The sequence below is a fragment of the Syngnathus floridae genome, chromosome 17 (genome assembly GCF_059516105.1).
Source record: "Syngnathus floridae isolate MCC-2025c chromosome 17, RoL_Sflo_1.0, whole genome shotgun sequence".
NCBI lineage: Eukaryota > Metazoa > Chordata > Actinopteri > Syngnathiformes > Syngnathidae > Syngnathus > Syngnathus floridae.
The window spans coordinates 8,813,067-8,833,227 of NC_142429.1; the positions used below are offsets into that span (position 1 = coordinate 8,813,067).

A 20,161-nucleotide genomic window follows, 5' to 3' on the forward strand; every position below is an offset into this window, starting at 1 on the left:
AGGTGTTTCCAAGCCAGCAGCATCCCTCCAGCATGTCCTAGTTGTGCCTCAAGGTCTTCTCACACTTTTCCCTGGAGGCAAGGTAAGGTAAGACGATAAGAAGATGCTCAAGGCACAGAAGCTGGCGACGCTCAATGTGGAGGATCAGCAAGTCAACTCCAATCCCTCCCCGGATGACTGAACTGCTCACCTTATCTCCAAAGGGTGAGCCCAGAGGAAAAAAGCTCATTTCAGCCTCTGGGATCCACGATCTTGTCCTTTTTGGTTATTACCCAAAATTTGTCGGAGTGGAAACGTAAAGCAACCGGGAAATTGAAAGCTTTGCTTTCGGACTCGGCTCGTCAATCCGGTAAAGCGACTGCATCTACATGTCAATCTTACAATCCGTCGGTCGAGAACTACGGAATGAAACCCAGGGATGCTCGGGATGTAGAATAAAAAAAAATCTCGAAAAGCAATCCATTAAAGTAGGCGTCGATTAATTAGAAAATCGATTAGGTTTCGATTAATCGATTTCTCTGACGGATTTGCTGAGCTTTTCTTGTTTCACACATTTCTCAAAAGCTTTTTGATGTATCCAATATTTTGATTATTTAAATTTGGCACATTTCAAACTATTTTGGAAGCAGTTGTATATATTTGACTTTTTTTTTTAAATACAAACAACAAAAATGGATGAAATGAGAATTATTATAGCAGTAAAAAAACCCAGATAAAAATAAAAGCCGGTTGGCACGTGTATTTAGAATTCTGACAGGACAGCGGATCTTGTGAATGGTGACGTTTTATTCTAGTCGCTCTACATAAAGAGAGAGATAGCAAGAGAGAGAGAGAAAGAGAGAGAGAGAGAGATAAAGAGAGACAGTGCACAGAAGAGCTCCTGTGAAATTCACACAAAAAATATTGTTTTTACTCTTTATCATTTATAATTCTCCATGATGATGTATTCCAGTATGAATTTACAAGTGATGTTTACAGGTGTCATTTTCTAAGTATATTCAAAATAGTTCCTTAAAAGTCTTTTTGAGTTTACCCAAATGAACAATTTTTAAAAAAAGCTTTTCTTACAGCAAACCATAAAGAAAGAGGTCTCATATCTTTGGAGGGTGAGCAGACTCAAAGGTCAAGGGTTGCTTTTTTTTTTTTTTTTCCTTTTGTTTCTTCACAGTTGAAGTCCTGACTATACATGAAGGAGTGGGAAGAGAGAAGGAGAGCTGGTGATACATTTTCAATTCTCACCTGCCATGGAGGAAGAGCAAAGATGTCCCACCATGCCAAATTAAGCCCTGACCTCTGACCTGTAATCCCATTGGGCAAAACGGGGCCTGATAATGACCCCTCACGCCAATGAGTGAGTCGGCATACACCTCCTCCCCCAAAAGAGCAGCAGCGTCTTCATTAACATAGATAAGAATTCCCCCCCTCAATCTCTCTCAAATATGTATATACGCACGCCTGGTTACAAAGCATTAGTGATCATAACAATCATGACAAAATGAAACAAAACAGAAAACATTATTACATCTGGGGTTGCATGCCATCACCTCATTATTTATCATTAAATGTAATTAAAATACATTTTTTTTGCCATTAAAAAGAGCAGGGTTGTCATCACGAGGGTGTGTTTGGGTGCCTTCCAACATAAAACGGCATCAGTTTACATGACAGTTCTGCAAAAGTAGAAAGAATGAAAAATATTGCCATGAGTCCATCATAAAATGCAAAAATGCAAGGGTTCATTATATATATATATATATATATATATCATATATATATATATATATATCATTTTTTTACATTTGAACATTGTTCACTCATCAGCTCATACAAGCAGCATGTGGAGATATATATGTTAATAATAAATATGCATATAAGAAAAAAAAATCAGCAGTCATTGGGTTAAGCTGAAGCAATAGAAGGTAGTATTACAAGAGTAAGAAAGGGTGATATGATGTGGTCATTGAGCTTCAACTGAATTCCAGTCAAATACCATCATAAAAAAAAAATCAACAACAACAAAAAATGCATTTTCATAAAAGGGTGGCTCATTTTATGGACATTTAAGTCTTTCATTTTTTTTATAGTGCACATTTTGGCCTCGAGGTGAAACAGCAAAGCCACGTCCTACTCCATGAACCCAATCCCGTTTTCCCTCCTCAACTGGAAGACCTTGACATGTCAGAAGGAGCCACTCCGAATATTTTTCGACAAAATAGCCACTTTGACGCTCCCTCAAAATGCTGATCATCATCATCCTGAGGTATATTTCATTTGATACAATTTATCTGTGTGAAGCCAATCAAGCAAATCAATGTCAGATGAAATTTCCGTTTGTTTTTCCAACTGTAGTTGTTGAAAAGTACAAAAATGGGCAGTCAATTGTACAGTGGGTCAAAATGACACATGACTTGCACCATACCATCTTGCCTGGCTCACATCATCCATCCAATTTACGACGGGAAAAATAAAGACATAACCCTGCTTGACTGTTTATGAAAATCAATTGATGACCAGCTTCTACATTATTGAGTGAAGGTAAAGAATTAAGGGAGGGGAGGGGGGGAGGGATCGAGTCACCTGTTTTTCAGAAAGAACTAGTACCCTGTAAGTCATCTGCAAGGAGGTCATAGAAACGTCTTCATCCAACAATTCCAATTGATTTAATCCCTTTTCCATCTTTGTTCTTCTTTACCATTCTTTCTCTATTGCAGCAGTAGCAGAAGCCTCTAAACATGACACTGATTTACTAAGGTCAAAGGTTCGATTGTACAAACGTCCATCCACCACATGACGGGAAAGGGAGCCCCTTTGTCGTAGAAACAAGAAAAATATATTTTGCAGAATGTGTTTTTCTCAACTACAATGGGGACAGGAAAAAAAAAAACTTCCCATGCAAAAAAAAAAAAAAAAATCTACCGCTTTTCACTGCTTTTTAAAAAACAATTGAAAACTAACCATTACTGTGCTAACAAACACTCAAAGCCTACAGATGGATTCCAGTGGCGGAATCTCTAAAACTATTTGAATAGAATAAAAAAAATATAGCACTTTGCTTCAGTCTTTTCTGCTTGTCTTCCATGTTGTTTTTTTAATCAGTCTGTAAACATTATTCATCGGTAGCACCTACACTACTCCCGCCGCAGCCTCAGTTTCTCCTCTCATGTCCATTTGATCTCACCCACGTTGTGCTCTGCCAGGCATCACAATAGCCACATTTGTCAGTTTAATAAGCAGCAGACTGTTGGACTGGCTTATTGTGGCATCCTGCCCTCCTGAGATGGCCCTAATTCAGGTGGACAAATAAAGTCTCCCTGTAAAGAATCCCTACAACAGCAAGAATATGGATCGGGAGGATCTTCTGATGTTTCTCCATTCATACAATCACAACAAATCTTTTCTGAAACCACCTAAAGTGATGGAGCCCGATTTTTTTCTTCTACCAGGTATGGCACAACACATTATGGCAAAGTACTCGCTTCGAAGTAGTGATCAGTACATGGTAGAAAATAAATAATGATATTACCTGCGAAGACAGAAGCTGTACATTTACACCCTAACGGGCGAAGGTTCGGAATAGAATGTCGAGAAAAGAAACGTGTGGCTATGACATCCCTCGGTGTTGAAGAAATTATAATACAAATTCAGGGATGAGAACATATCTGTGACTAAACGTCTGACTCCAGACTGGGGATTTTTTTATACACTCGTCTATTGCTGAGCTGAGCTGAGTTAAGGACGCCGCGTGAGGCTGGGTACGCACAAGTCTTATTGGCAGCGTAAGGCATGACATGCTCCTTCTTATACATGTCGTTAGCTATCCGCCCATCCCGTGAGCAGTATGAGGTGGTGGATTTAACGGAAGAACGGAGATTGTTCGCGTCGTTGCATGTTTTGATGGGAGCTGCTCCGAGAATCGCTGCCGGGGAAGCCACGGCCAGCTGTTTGTAAATATCGGAAGAGCTACGCCCGTGGATCAGTCTGCTGCTGGTGTCGTCCCTCAGCGAGTGGCTGAGGAAAGGGTTTTCCGAGCCATGGGCCGGGTACAGGGACTTGCTCCTTTTGCTCTCCTCCAGATTGTGATTAAACATCATGGATTGGGATCCGCTGCCAAACAGTCTGCCGGAGTAGGGACGCATGCTGAAGAGGTTGGCGTAATGCGAATCAGCCGTCGAGTCCAGAAAGCGATCTTTCTCCTTGAGGCTGACGCTACGCGCTGGTCGGCCCTGATCTGAATCCTTGGGCTTTTCGAGCAATATGTTGTCAAAGGAGTGCTGACGATTAAGCCTCAAGCGGTTTCTCTTCTGGACATGAGGTCCGTCCGTTTGCGGCCAATACAGACCGAACATTTCATCGGGTTGCTGCTGCTGCTGCTGTTGCTGCTGCTGCGGTTGTTGGTGGTGCATGGTGGGGCTAACCAAGGTATCTGCGAGAAGCTGGTCCTCACTAATGTCGTACAGATTGGCTGTGTGGAGACATGCTTCGCATCGATTATACGGGGAACGGGTAGAAGAAGCCGAAGCGGATCCCGTAGGGGTGAACGTCCCTCCTGGAGGGTAGCCGGCAGTCGTAACCTTTGACAAACAGGAACGGCAGTGTGTCTGTTTGTAGCGATCGATTGATTCGTGCGGGGAAAGATTTTTCTCTTTCATGCTGTAGTGTTTGCCGTACGTCGGGTCGGGCAGAAGATCGGAATCCGTGTGGTGCAGCGGGGAGGAGTTTAGATGGATGATGGGCTGATCACATTTTCGATAATTATCACTGTGGTCAGAGTAGATTTCAGGGTATTCCAATTCATCGGCGGCGAGACCCCGACTCTCCCGGTAGTGGACGGGGTCAGAGTGCAAGCTCATTTCTCGATCGGAGTCAATCGTGTAGATTTTCTCTCCGGCTCCTCTGCCAAGTTGGTTGGTTCCACCACTGACCTGTTTTGTTTTTAGGTAAGAGAGCTCCACCTCACTACAGTCTCTTGGGTATTTGGAAGTCACGGGTCTTTTTTTTAAATTGTCCTTGGGTTTCAGGTGCTTGTTGTTTTCTGGGTCCTTGTAGGAAGCTGCTCTGCTGGAGCAGTCAGAGATGTCAGAGTGGGCCGCTTCCTCGGGGAGGTAGCGTTGAGTCTTCATTGACATTCGAGGGTCCGGCATTAGCATGTCGGGCATGGGGGAAGTTCCCGGCGGCACCGAGCGGAGCGTGTCCACCGACTTCTTCCACAGGGTCCGAGGAGGTTTGGCGTTGGTCTGGACCGTGTCGGCGCTAACCGCTACCTCCACAGAATTGGGATTGGCATCATTCAAAGTGAGAGGATGCTGGCCTCCTTGGAAGATGTAGTTGTTCAGGTGGTCTTTGTGGCGGGTAGCAAGATACGACTGCAAGTCCCCCGTGTCCCCGTACATCACGTCTTTGGGAGCATAGCTTCGGTTGTCAGCGTAGATGAAGTTGCCCTTCTCTGCCATCATGTCCATGATCATCGGGCCCGCCGAGTGCATGAACTCACGTTTGGGTGAGTTCATGTGAGAGCCGGCCAGGTTTGACATGTTGGTCATGTGCTTGGCTGATTTAATCAGCTTAAGCATCTTGTCTTGCGGGCTAAAGTCCAGATCGGTTTTTTTCTTCATGTCGATGTGAACTCCGTGGATGCAACTCCAGATACCCTGCATGGTGGCAACAGATTGATGAATATGTGGCACGGATATTGTCAAAACGATGAGTCATAAAAACACAATAGCAGAAGACACAGAGGTGAAGATATCAAACGATAACATGAAATGAAAAAAATCATGAATTGAACATAAAAAAAAATGAGAGATGAGAAGAAACATTATTATTTCGTTTCAAGCCGAACCTGCTGTGTACAGTTCATTCAGTTGGCAGTGACTCAGCAAGTCACTTTGTATTGAACCAGTACTGACTTTTACACAAAGAACATTCATCTTTCTCCACAGATTTATTTTTCCTGCTTTTGGAGGAAAATCAATCTTAAATACTGGAAGAAAAAAAAATGTTTCATTGGGGTTATAGCTTAAATATTAATCGAGTCTCCGGCCCACCGGGGCATGAAAACATTCCCTCAATGTTTATTTCCTCGCAACTATGTATACAAAATGATTTAATGCATCAGAACCTTGGCAAGTATTGAAAGCTGAGCAACACGAGTAATTGCGGGTGAGAACCTCAGAATTCTCTTACCCGACTAATGCTGAAGAGAAGACCTGGTGTGCCAGTGCAGACCCCAGTGAAGCAGTATCTGAGCCTCCAATAGAAGAGATGCTCAGAGACAAAGGTGATGAGGGACAGCCCCATGGCAGTGGCGAGCATGTAGAAGACCCCCGCCATGTTGTCCACATCCAGCTGGCTTGACATCACCTCATTTTTCTCGTTGTGGCAAATGCCCGTTAACCACTGAGCCTCCAATTCTTCCATTTCACCTGAGAAGCAAAGTAAAAAAAAAAATATATATATATATTGATTTTTGAAATGCTTTGGATGTGAGGTGCTCAGGGGTCCTTGATGGTCTTTCATGAAGTTCTCAGCAAACACTTAAGTTGAAAGGTCCAACAAAAGGAGAAATCTGACGAAATCAAAGATTAATAGTGTTTGACAATTTTCAATGGTTGCTCTCCATTATTTTGTTTCCGACTTTATACTTCTCAAGCTTGTTTCGCAAAGACCTTAATTCTCTCTCTGGAGTGCGGCGATAATTAAATAAATGCAAGCTGAAAAAAACAAAAGCTGCAACATGGTGCTCAGCGGTAGACCACTTAAATGTTTGATAAAGTTTTTAAGCCTAGAAAAAAAAAAGAAACTCAAGATATCATTTAATCAAAGAAAGTGCTTTCATGCTCACATTATGATAAAAGGTTTAGGGCATTCACTTATTGCTTGCCTTGGAGCTTTTTTTTTGTAGAGGAGCCGAGGAAGCTGCTCAGAATTTATCGCCATTCAGTTCTTCACTCGGTAGCGTGTGATGAATTGTTCACCGTCTTAAGAGTCAAATTAAACATAGAAGATGCAACCATTGTTCGCATCATAATTTCGATTGTCATTCCAAGATTAGTAACATCAACCTTTACCGTTCCATATTTAATTACCATCAGCTAAAGTATGAATGCAAATCAAATGCTTTAATCATCTGATTTGTATGGGAGCATATATATTTTTATTATTTATTTTATTATTATATAAAATAAAAAAGAATGATAATATATATGAAAATAAAATTTTACATATACATATAAAATGCATATCATGAATATATATTTTATAATAAAATGAGATTCAGCTAAATTACACAACACAGACTTAATACTGCAGCGAGAGCAAAACTGTATTGGAAACATTTCACACTCTTAAAAGCAGCCTTTTGTGTCCAGAATAACATCAAACGACTATTTATACTTCACTGCTTCGCCTTTGTGTTGTCAGCAGACAAGGCTTTAAATGTGTGTGTCAAGGAATTACATTGCTGGCAAGAAACAGGAGCAAGAATCCCCAAGCGTTGGATTGCGTGTGAAAATGGGGCTCGTGAATTTTTCTCACCATCTCCAATAATGGCCAGAATTGCCAGATCCACCTGACGCTTCCAGTAAGAACCTTTTTGGAGAGCGATGCCATATCCAGTGGTAGCAAAGATGTACCTGAATGCAGCAAGGTCCAAACGAACGCACACAAACACAAACACCATTTTTTTAATAGTCATGTTGAATTTAACCAGATGCTTTCAATCAATACAAGTGAATTGTGATGACATCAACATGCACGGGAAATCAAATTACATACTGTACTGTTTTGCTCCAGGGCTCCCCCTACAGTTGTACAAATCAACAACAGTAAATGTACATTTGTTATAAGAGGTGTCAGGACTACTCTACCATGGCAGCAATCTTTTTTTCTTTTTTTTACAAGCTTCTAGAATGATCTTATTTACTCCATATAGCTGCTTTAGGGTGAACATCCAACATGGTGTTTACTTCCTGTCAGGGTTAGGGATAATTGTAGTTTATCAAAGCGTTAAATCCCTCCGTGTCAGATATGTTGACAATGAAGCGGCTGCTCAGCTAACTTGCAATTCGTCTGACACCAGTGGTGCTGTGTCATTGCATTGAAAAAGAAGTAGGCAGGTCACATAATTCCTCTGTGGACGACCAAAGGGAGGGAAAAAAAAAAAAAAAACAGCTCCGAGGCTGGAGAATTCGCATCCTGGTACATGTAAGTGAAATCTGAAAGCTCTCTTCGTCTCCATTATTTTACTACACATTAAATACAGATGTTAATTTTTGTTTTGCCTCATAAACAAGAGATCTTTATTAAGATGATTTAAAAAACTGTTGGGATGCATAAAAGCCGAACTTCAAGCAAGAACGTAATATCGAATGAGGAAAAATATAAAATTATCCTAGCATGTAATTACATTGAGAAACAAAATATAATCGAGTTTTACTGTCAATAAAGTCGAGCTCGGTGAAACAAAACATAAATAAAGTTTCAGTTACCCGCTGCCAATGGTCACCAGCTTACATCCCTCATCTCTGCCAGCCATGTAGTTCAACACTGCGGCATCATAGATGAAGGCATCCAGTTTACTGCAAGGAAGGAGCATCAGACAAAAGGGAGGGCATAAAGATAACATGTGAAGGAGTCAAATTGTTTTTTAGAGCGAGAGAGAGAGACCCTCCAGAATGTTCTGTTGGTGTGCGGATCAATTCACTTCTCTGATAATAGGGCCTTGGAGGCAACAAACTTTCGACAAACATTCACACATCTTTTTCTCTCTTTGCCTTTGACCTCTCGCTCACACAGAAATGCACACACATCCTCAGCTTTGACATTTCCAGTGCAACTCGTACCATGGCGTGCACAAAGACCTGCTAATAGTGTGGCGACCGCCTGGCATTTACGGATTGTCAGATCAGCCCTTTAACAAAAGCTCACAGGCATATAGTTAAGCTTTGTAATTAGCTTAAGCCACCGGTGGCTCCAGCCACATGAAGATTGTGAGTCTACAGTCTAGGATGAGAAAGTAAATGCGAGATTGTGTTTGACTATAAAAAAAAATTCTTAAAAAAAGGAAGAATACTGTTTTGTTTATACAAGTGATTTTTTTGTGGGTTTCATAATAATAATAATAATTATTATTATTATTAAACCCACAAGAAAATAATAATAATTATTATATATTAAATAATTTATATTCATAAATATAATAATTATTATTATTCATGCTAACAGAGCCTTTCAGAACCCCCTAAGGACAGCATATAGATGACTAAATTAGAAATAATATTAAAAAAATACACCTAAAAATTACAGGTAAAGTGGAGTTTCATTATAGCAGTGGACCTGGATGATAGAGGAGAAAGTTGATGAGGCCGAGGACAGAGCCTTGGGGAGCACTCGATGTGCGGAAGTGTGAAGCGGGCTGTAAATAATTGGAGTTGTAGGAAATGAGTACATTCGGGCATGCAACATTAATGGAATAAATTTGGGCAATTGGGAACAGAATGACATAAAAATGCTTGTTAGTTCAGCTTTAGGATGAATGAATATGAAGATCCTGTGTTGATCCACAGCCATGGAACATTCTTCTACGGTGTAGCTGATTTAACCACATCAGTTCAGGATTACTGTAAAAAGAGAAGCTCTGTAAACATATTTGGCCACAGGGCCATGGAGGATGAACCTTCTTCACACTGTAATTGCGTGGAACTGTGCTCCATTGTTTCAGGTCAGGAGCTGAGAGAAAAAAAAAAAAAAAAAAGACCATCCAGGCTGCTATTATGATATCCAGGTTGGGTTAGCAAAATAAGTGAAGACACTCATAAAAATATATCAAGCAGCAAAAGGTATTCCCCCCGAAAAAATCCTAAATATTAAGCGACTTATATTTCAAAGTATACGATCAGATGATTTGAAACTCCCCCTGCGTGTAGTTTTACTTCCGACGGCTGTAGCAGATTGCGCGTGTAAAGCCTGTCAGCATTATGTGTGATCAGCGCTAATCCAGCCATCGAGCCTCAAACAGCTGAATGCTGCAGCATTGCTCATCTGCTAATGCCGCCAAATAGAATTATCAATGAGGGAATTAGTGCAGACCCGCCAGTTCGTTCTTTGAGTGCAGATGCACACTAACATATACATGTTTGCTTTGTTAAGGCTTTTTTTTTGCTTGGAGCTTTGTAAATGTATATTTGCAAGAGGGTACTGAGAGGGCAGATTTTATTATTACCGTATTTTCCGGACTATAAGGCGCACTTAAAAACCTAAAACTTTCTCAAAAGCCGACAGTGCGCCTTATAGTAGGGTGCGCCTTATATATGGACCAAATTCCTAAATTTAAACTGGCCCAAAGCATTGTGTCATCAAATCAATCATAAGTGGCCCGCTGAAGACTATGAATCATGTATCAAAAAGACTCTGGATCATTATTTTGTGATTATAAAGTAATTTGTTGCGTCTGAAGTTGAAATAAAAAAGATAAAATGGAGAATGATTTGATTTGGATTAAAAATCTGACATGATGCATTAATGGTGCGCCTTATAGTGCAATGCACCTTATATAAGGACAACATTTTAAAATGGGCCATTCATTGAAGGTGCACCTTATAGTCCGGAAAATACAGTAGTAGTTTGCTATTGTTCACAATTTGGCAACACTTGGTGAAAACACCCCCAGGAAAACACCCAAAAATAAATTGATGCTGCCATGAACGGCTGTCAGGCCCTACCGGGAAAAAAATCTTGCTCAAGGACTCTTGGACATGATCACCAGGCGTGAGGATTGAACACACCACCTATTTTTTTTCAGCCTTGACTTCAAGCACCGCACTTTCTTCCTCTTCCCATGAAAAGATAGGATGAGTTCCCACCTGTATTTTTATTTTCCCTCTTCTCCTCTTCACCATCTTTCCCTCTAATCATCTAGCTATTCAAGCACTCCACTCTTCCAATATGTCCTTGATTCGCGATGTTATAACCCTTAACCCCCCCCCCCCATTTCTCTCCTTCCCACCCTTAACACACTCTCACACACACCAACTGCAGCCAGTCTCATTTTAGAGATCAGGCACTAAAAATAGATCCTGCTGTTCCCAGTGAGGAGCCTCATTCATCTCCAGTCTCACAGGAGCTGTCACATACGTAAGAGCAAGCACACTGGTAGACATGCAATTACACACACACACTCACACACACACACACGCTTTGTATGTGAGAAACCTGTGCATTCACATTTGAGCCTGTTCTTCTTGATCATTTGGGTTTTACAAATATAGAAATAAAAAAAACAATAAAATACATTTTACTGAAAAAAAAAATAAGATAATGACCGAGCTTTTTCGTGTGTGTTCATTAATTTGCTGGTAGTAATGAGAAGCATAACAAAACATGCAAGAATCACCTTGCAGTCACACAAACACACACACAGTGTCTCCATACCCAGATTTTAAGCTGACAAGAGCATCCTGAACTCCTGTTTGGTGATACTTGACCATGTACTGGTGCATGGAAGGGTAGTTCTTCCTGATGTTCCTCTCTGTAGATCCGTTTGGAACCGTTCCAAAGCGGAATGGCGGCGAGTAAGCATACGGGTTCTGAAACTGTAAATATAATGAGAAAAAAAAGCCAAAGAAGAAATTGGTTCATGTTTCGGGCGAGCCGCCTCATATTTGAACCTTTTTATTCCATGACTAATTTGGCCCTGGTAATTAAGAAAGTGAGACATGAGCATTTTGCTTTTGTAATGAATACAGCTTCTCGACTTTGCGCTCATTTTACACAACATTTCCTTCATGGATTTTTTCATTTGGCCTCGCTCTACTTTCTTCCTTTAGCTTATTATGCAAGTTTTGCTGTTACGCAAGCAAATGACTCCCCACGTGAATGTTAAATCTGTCTGTGTCTTTGTTTATGTTGAGACTTTCTGTTATCTCCTGTGCTAATTTCAAACATTTAATGTCTGCAACATGGTGCAATTAACACGTTCCAATACCAGAGATGTTTTTATGTAAGAATAATTTTAGATTTCTGTTGTAATTAATTTTAGTCCACAAAGACGCAAAAACACAATTCTATATGTAGTCTGGAAAAGAAAAAAAAATCATCACTAGACTTGTGTGCTCATATTTTGCACAATATTTGGCTATGCAAAAGGATCTTAAAAAAAAAGGATTTATGTAAAATTAATTTAAATTTTAGATTTCTGTTGTGACTAACGTTAGTTGAAATGCCCACAAAGACACTAAAACACAATTGGAAAAGAAAGAAAGAAAAATATTCATGACTAGACTTGTTTTGTACAAAATTTGGCTGTGCTTAAAAAAAAAAAAAAAAAAGGACACTCAGAGACATGAATTCATTCAGGTGTAACCTTTGTAAGTCTTAAAAAACGTATGAGGCTTCTTTTCTGGTGAGTAGATTTGTGACCTTTCATCCCCCAGTGGTTAACACTAAAAGCCTTTTTTTTTTTTTTGAGCGTGTGGTGGGGGGTCACTGACCAGGAGCTTCGAAGTGAATTTTGCTTGTCGTTTTTTTAGGTCAAACACAGTTTGTTGTCCAGTCCTGCTGTGCAAATGTGCCTTAAATTGCCTTTTAGTCTTTATTTTGTCTAACCCTCCCGTTGCGTCTCCATTTTTTTTTTTTTTACACTTGTCTCCCATATGTCTTTCCTTTCTTCTTACCTCAGCCATCAAAACATGGCCCATATCTGTCCGCCTGTTGTCTTGCATCCTCTCGCGTGTCCTGGCCTTTGACAATTCCTCCCCCCCCCCCTCGCCAGTTGCCACTTCCATCCCTGCACCTCCTTGAACGTTGTCAGAAGCTTCTACGTCAATCTCCTGCACCTTTAATCTATTTGACCCTTTTCTTGCTTGCTCCTCATTTATTTGCTTGAAAATATTTTAACAGATTAATGGACGGATATTTATTTTCACACAGTATATCTGTCTTTTACCTTATTATCAGAAAGCCCAGTGACTTGGTCGACAAACTCTTCCTGAATCATGAAAGCGGCCAAGTTGGCAGTGTAGGAAGCCAAGAAGATGACAGCGAAGAAGGCCCACACGGACACGATGAACTTGCTGGTGGTTCCCTTTGGATTTTGCACCGGGACGGAGTTGTTGAAGACCAGACCCCAGAGAAGCCACACAGCTTTGCCCATGGTGAAGGAAGGCCCGTGGGGGTCTGGATGACAATGTCAAATTATTAAATCTACCGCTCATATCAAAGTTTGTAATGTGCCTCGTCTTAAAAGCATCGGAGGTATAATTCAGGCGAAATGATTTTACTACTTGGCATCGTCCAGCGGCAGGCATTAATTTAGACTTAAGTACTTGGAAGTTAACATGGTCGTTGTAAAATAACATTAAATAAAATGAAGCGGATCAAAATTCACCATTAATTCATTTCTCACGCTTACCTTTCCCCTGCGCCAGATTTCTGTTGAAGCCGAGAGGACTGATGTATTCAAACATGAAAACAGCCATTGCAGTCACCAGTAGGAGCATCACAAACATCATCACCCACACTGATGCACTGAACGGCTCTACGAGAGAGTGACATAAGATGACAGGGATTTAGTATTAATAAGACACGCTGAGTCACAATTTCAAAAAATATTACACATCACTTCTCGGGATTCACGCTTGGTCTCATTCTTCCTTTCCATGATCGGAATGCGGAAATCAATTACGCACATGAGCTGCTGAGTACAGTGCTGCATCCGACACGTTTGCGGGCAATACTTTTAAACCCCAAAGCTCTATGTGAGTGTGTGTGTGTGTGTAATCGCGCATATACACAAGCAGATCTCTGGTTTGACAGTGTGAGGAGGCGTAGGAAGTCTTGGTGTCAGCAGTTCTTTCCTCCCTCTGAGCCAACAACACCACTGCAGAGATTAAAGCGGGTCTATAACGTATGGCGGAGGGGCTGCAAGAACGCGTTGGCGAGCAGCCATCATGGGGCGTTCCAGCTAAGCCCTTTTAATTGCCACTTTCAGGGCAGCGTGATACATACATGTTAAGCGTGCGTGTGTGTGTGACTTCATGCTGGCGTGAGCAGAAATAAGCCTGAGCCGTGAGCTTTTGCGCTTCTATGCTGGCTGGCTGTGTGTCTTCATACCAGACTTAAAGGCTGTGTGGCCTCATGTGGACGCCTGAAGCTGGGAAAGTTTTTCTTCTTCAAACTGGGTTACAAATAAAAAATGTGTATGTATACATATATAAATAAAAAGTAATAATATATATTTTAATTCATAAGTATATTAATAAAAAAAGGTACAAAGGTTTTTTTTCTTCAAACTGGGTTACAAAAATGTGTATATATACATATATAAAAAAAATATATATTTCAATTAATAAATATATTAATAAAAAAAGGTACAAAAATATGTTGATGAGCGGGTACAAGGACTAAAAATGCAAAAAGCTACACAAAAAGCAAAAATGAAACACAAAAATAAGTTTGAAAGTGTATCGACTTGTGTTCTGTTGTAGATTTATATGTTGCATCATTAGTTTAATCGATAAAGTGAGAAAGGGGTAGGAATCTAAAAAGCTATGCTTCTTCCTACTCCTTTTCGAGTATTCTTTATTGATTATTATTATTATTATTTCAGTTTGTTGTTTTATTGTTTGTTTGTTTGTTTGTTGTACGGACTTATATATGGCATTTTTTCTCTTTTTTTTGTTTTGGATGTGTTCAAAATAAAGATATCAATCAATCAAAATTAATAAATTAATTTTATATTATATTAATATTATATTCATTTAAATATATAAATGTAATTGATTTAATTTAAAAAAAAAAAATTTAAAAAAGGATCACACTGGGTGCCGTGATATAAACATGTGTTTTTGTACTGACCTCAATTGCTATTTTTGGGTGACGAGGTAAGGCATTGTTCAGCAAAATAGTGTGTTGCTGTTAAAGCACAGTATAATCCCTCTCATGAGGACCCAAGTACACAAGTAGGTGTTGAGGTCAATCCCACAGATACTGTTAGAACAGCAAGTATCGACTTCTGGGTAACAGAACCGGGCTGTGTTGTCAGCTCACCTCCCGAGATGATGACACTTCACACAAACCCAAACAAGACATCATTTCGAAAGCCTTTCTCTGTGGGATTAACCAACCGAAAAAAACATGAACTGATGCTCACCAAGAAAGGCTGAAGGGGATACGGTTCCATTACTACGGGACACCATGACGCTGATCCCAGTTTCCACGAATGGGACGGAGAAATCGATGACCTCAGAACGCTCCTCATTGATCGTCAGAGATCCGACGGCCATGACGGCTTTCTTATAGACCACCTTGGTGACAAAAAATGAAGGCAGAGAAGCAAGCAGATTAAAACACATGATGGAAAAAAAAATCTAATATTTTTGGTAAAAATAAAAATTATGCTCGACTGCACTAAATCAAATATGCAAGTTGGAGTCACTCCAAATGTCTGCTAATCTTCAAGCTCCTGCTGTTAATTATACACTCGAACATAATTAGCTGTCTTAAATTGACCTCTGGGACATCACCTTGAGACTAAAGCAATTATTTAAAGATAATTATATGGCTATAACTATGATTTGCGCTCGTCCTGCTCATCATCCATTGTTAGCTGCAATCAAACTTTCCTCTTACCTCTCCCACCATCCCATTCCAGACATTGTTAATCTTCTTTCCATGTTTGCCATTGGTTACTAGGTACAGGTCATAGGTGAACTTGACGTATTTGGCTATCTTCTTCAAAATGTCAATACAGAAGCCTTTGCAGCATTTTTTGATGTATGTCCCTCCAGCCTCGGTTGTGTTGCTGTCGAATCACAAACATACGTCACGTTAACAGATTGTTCCTAATAATTTGCATTTTCACCTTAGGTTGTCATATTAACAGCGGGTATTCCTTTCTTCTATTTTGAACTCGCGGTGTATCGTCAAACCTTGCACCATCTGCACATCAACTCGTCTGCCACCTGGGACTCTCATTTAACTTTTAGATGAGCGCTAATTAGGACGATACAACCTTGTATTTAAGTTTTGCGACCTGAGCAAAAACTTAAGAGAAGGATGAGAGGAAAGAAGGGAGGGGGGGGATAAAAACTTGAAATATTCAGTCATGACTAAAGTTACCTTTGGAATTGGAACACTGTCACTTTGGAGGATTTATGTTGTGTTGGAAGGGAAATGAAACTCTTACTTCCGCTGGAGACTCAGTTGTTACAATCACTAGCTGTCAATGTGACAAAAATGATCTCAAACAAAAACGGGATTCTTGCCTGTTCTTATTTCCGTCATGTAATAAAAATGGAAAGTTGGTGGGAGGGCTATTTGGGAGATGTGTCTGCATTTTATTCCCACAATATATACAGATTATTTTTTTTATTTATATTATTATAGTGATAGCTAATGATTGGCGGATCAGCGCAGAAAAAAAAGAGGTCAACGAGATTGGCAGGAGCAGGTACAGCGCTAACATAAAGTTCAAAACTATAATAACTGATCAAAGAGGGCACTTTTATCCAGCCAGTAGAGAGCATGTGACGTTATGGAGGCTCTTTGTAAAGCTGCCAGGCCAACTTGATATAGAACCACTAAAGGCCTCCAGGGAAGGCAGAGTAGCGATGTGTATGGAGGTTGTTCTGAGGCCCAGCCTGGACAAGTAAATTTGCCATTCTGCATGCATGAATGATCCTGATCCCATCCCAAGCTCCCCTCTTACTTCCCTGCATCCATCCCCTCTTCCTCCAAATGGCCATTGCGGATGCCTCAGTGGGAATTGCGCTATGGGAGGCAGAAATCCACTGTGCGAGCGGACATGTGGTACAAGTGAGTTTATATCAGATTGTGTGTGTGTGTGTGTGTGTGTGTGTGTGTTGCTCCTTGGAGATGCATTATCCTCCGCCCTACTTCACAGTGATTCTGGATGAAAATCTCTCTCACTGCCTCTTCCCTGGGACTCCATTACAACTTAATCAGCTGTGTTTGTGTGAGTGTGTGAGCATTCATGTGCATAGTTCTAGTTGCTAATGTTGTCTACACATGGATGACTTTAAGTGCGTAGCGTGCACAACAATCTTTGGAGAGCCTGCATGTGTGTGGTGAGAATTAATAGTGTGGTGCCATCAAATAAAAGCTTTGATTACGTATCATCCAATGCCTTCAAGAATGGAGCATAGCAAGATAAGCCAGAGTTGGGAGAAAGAAAATTGGAAATGAAGTACCGTATTTTCTGGACTACAAGGCGCACCTAGAAATCGAAAATTTTCTCAAAAGCTGACAGATAGTCCAGTGCGCCTTATATATGGACCAAATTCCTAAATTTGATCAGGCCCGAAGCATTGTGTCATGAAATCAATCATAAGTGGCCCGCTGAAGACTATGAATCATGAATCAAAAAGACTATGGATCGTTATTTTGTGATTATAAAGTGATTTGTTGCGTCTGAAGTTGAAATAAAAAAGGTAAAATGGAGAATGATTTGATTTGGATTAAAAATCTGACATGATGCATTAATGGTGTGCCTTATAGTCCGGTGCGCCTTATAGTCCGGAAAATACGGTAAATTGCTGAGTTCAACAGCGTGTGGGAGACAAGTTGCTGCAGATATAGATTGCTTAGAGGTGATAAAAAGTTGGACATACTCTTTGATATGTTTCCTGCAGGGCACAGAGTTCCTCATGCAGGTACCGGTCAGTCTCTCGACATCCTCCACGATGACAAACGGCTTCTCCTCTAAGGTGACGATGGACAAGTGGTTGTCGTCAAGTTCGGCGTCGCCGAAGGAGTTGAAGCGAGGCCAGACTGGATACTTGAGTGTCAGGCTGCTGTTGTCCAGCTTCCCCATCTGCGGGGATGAAGGAGCGCATGATACAAGCAGAATTAGCAGTCTTGAATAATCTTTGTTGAATCTTTTTTTTTTTTCGGAGTGAGATGGCCAGCCGCCATCGTACAACCTGACACCCATGTTGTGTTTTTGTATCGTTGATGTATCGAATGTTGCCCAAATATTAATATTTGATCAAGTTTTGAAAGCCTCAATGTCACAGATTCTCTTATGGATGCTCTCATCCCTCCCACATCTGTCTTAACATGTTACGTGCGTGTGCGCTCGTACGATGTTTACTTATGTTTGTGTCAAGCCAGCAAGAAGAGGCAAAAAAAAAAAAAAAACATCTTTGCTTCACTCTCAATTATTAATACGAAAGGAGGCTGAAAGAGGCAAACCTTGCTTTCACTCCCTCCCTCCATTTAAAACATTTTTTATACATGCTCTTTTCGCAGTGCATTTGTAGTCAGCATCGCTTGATTTGTCATTTTGTGTAGCGACTTACACGCTTGCATAAATGTGACTATTCAGTAGTATTTTTTTTTTGCCTTCTCTGGACAAATTAACTCAAAAAAAAATAATCTAGTTGACTAAAAGGGGAAAATTGTGATTGCTCCCCTCTGACCGATGTTGGTTATTGAACATACTTTAACATTACTGTTTAGCCTGCCTGACAAGTCATGTGTAGGAAATGAAATTAGCATTTTAATTGTTTTCCTTTGAGTGGTTTTGTATCCTCTGACAAGGATTAGAGACGCCTCAGTCAACTGCCGTAGACACCTCAGTGTGTGTGTGTAGGTTGAATTGTTTTGGACAGTACACAGTTTCTTGTGTCACCTCGTCTCTCCAGGGAAGGTCTGCATTTATTTCCCCACAGCTGTTTTTCAGTAAGCATGTGTATCTCTTTAGAGCAAAATGAACCTCGAGTGTCAATCTAATCAATAGATAAATGTAAGAGGACTGTCGTACAAAAAAAATGAAGCTTAGACGAACATAATCAGAACAACAAAGACATGAAGATATTAAATTGCGGAGTGTTTAAGAACGCACACGTTATTTGTGACCCGGCAACCCGTATCGCAAAACAAAATGGAATAGTCTCGAAGAAGTGATGAAGTGTATTTCATCATGTGTACTATTTGTTAATGAAGGCGATAATTTAGAAGTAGACATTGCAAGATGCTTTGAATATTGTACGAAGACCTCATAATGGGGAAATACATTCATATCTGACAGCATCAAGTGAGTATTATTTTTCTTTCTTTTATTGCTAAAGTGGATCAAATCTCAGTGGAATTGAAAAATTTGGATGGAGCGAGATTCCTCATCTGGTCTCCCCTCCCTATTTTTTTCTACTTCCCTCTAATTAGACAAAGAGGGGTTAGAAAAATAAGATCCTCTCAAATAACCAATGCTGGATCTTCAGACCCCAACAAAAAAAATCCCTGCCAGTATTTCCTGTTGCTCCACCATTCCTCCTCTTTGCTCTCATGCTTTGTCCGACCTACACAAACACAATCCCAATCAAGCGCATCCAAGCTGAACATAAGAGCGAGAAGACTAAAAAACAACAAGGGATCAGATCAGAGCGCTTTTCATGGTGCACCTTCTGTACGCACGTCTCACTGGGAGACTTATAGCTGTGGCAATTTGCATTATGGGCGAAAGAGTCCCTAATAGCGTGGGGAAAAGCATTCAGTCATAAAATAATATCTGTCACTTCTGTCAGACAAAATTATGTCGAGAAAGTCGAGCTTGCGCTTCCTCTGTGTGTGGCTGTGCACGCATGTGCCAAAGATGTGTAGAGGAAGCACGTGTGTGTCTGTGTGCTTGTGAAAATGAGGGCAACAAGAAAGCAGATGATAAAAAAGGAGCTGGGAGAGGAATTTGAACCCGTGATGACCGGGGTTGTTTTTTAAAAAGATGCATAAATCCTTGCTGTCTTCAAATGCATGTTTTTTTTTTTTGCATTTGTCTCCACTGTGATTTTTCAAGCACAAATCCCATGCTGTCTGAAACAATTATTTTGCAAATACTGCAGCAGTTCCTTAAGCAAATTACACAATCCATCTACTCAGCAGGAATGAAGCATAAAATGCCGCTTTTTAATCAGTGAATACAGTTAGGTTAATGAAGCTATAAGACAAATAAAAATAATAATACTTGACATCCTTATCAAGACTATTTCGAGTGCTTTACTAGTTTTCATCTGTCTCCATCTCTGCCTCTCCTGATGACTCGACTCCCTACGCTTGCTCCGAGGGGGGGGGGGACTCATGCAATATTTTTGAGTTTATAACCATATTTTTGTGCTCTTTCAGAATTTTAGTCTCTTGATCATCCATAAAAGTC

At 40.4% G+C, this 20,161-nt stretch overlaps 1 protein-coding gene across 3 annotated transcripts in view; it reads right to left on the reverse strand.

Annotated features, from left to right (window-relative positions):
* Nucleotides 1-766: 766 nt before the first annotated feature.
* grin2aa (glutamate receptor, ionotropic, N-methyl D-aspartate 2A, a) overlaps nt 767-20,161 on the reverse strand; it is a 69,852-nt gene continuing 50,457 nt past the window's right edge. For all 3 annotated transcript variants that reach the window (XM_088358287.1, XM_088358288.1, XM_088358289.1), the window contains 10 exons: nt 17,625-17,827; nt 15,625-15,796; nt 15,146-15,299; nt 13,406-13,531; nt 12,941-13,170; nt 11,428-11,588; nt 8,487-8,576; nt 7,534-7,631; nt 6,184-6,422; nt 767-5,648 (listed from right to left, as the gene is read on the reverse strand). In XM_088358287.1, coding sequence (XP_088214413.1) covers nt 3,666-5,648; nt 6,184-6,422; nt 7,534-7,631; nt 8,487-8,576; nt 11,428-11,588; nt 12,941-13,170; nt 13,406-13,531; nt 15,146-15,299; nt 15,625-15,796; nt 17,625-17,827 — 3,456 coding nt within the window. In that variant the 3' untranslated portion in view covers nt 767-3,665. The remainder of the gene's footprint in view (nt 5,649-6,183; nt 6,423-7,533; nt 7,632-8,486; nt 8,577-11,427; nt 11,589-12,940; nt 13,171-13,405; nt 13,532-15,145; nt 15,300-15,624; nt 15,797-17,624; nt 17,828-20,161) is intronic.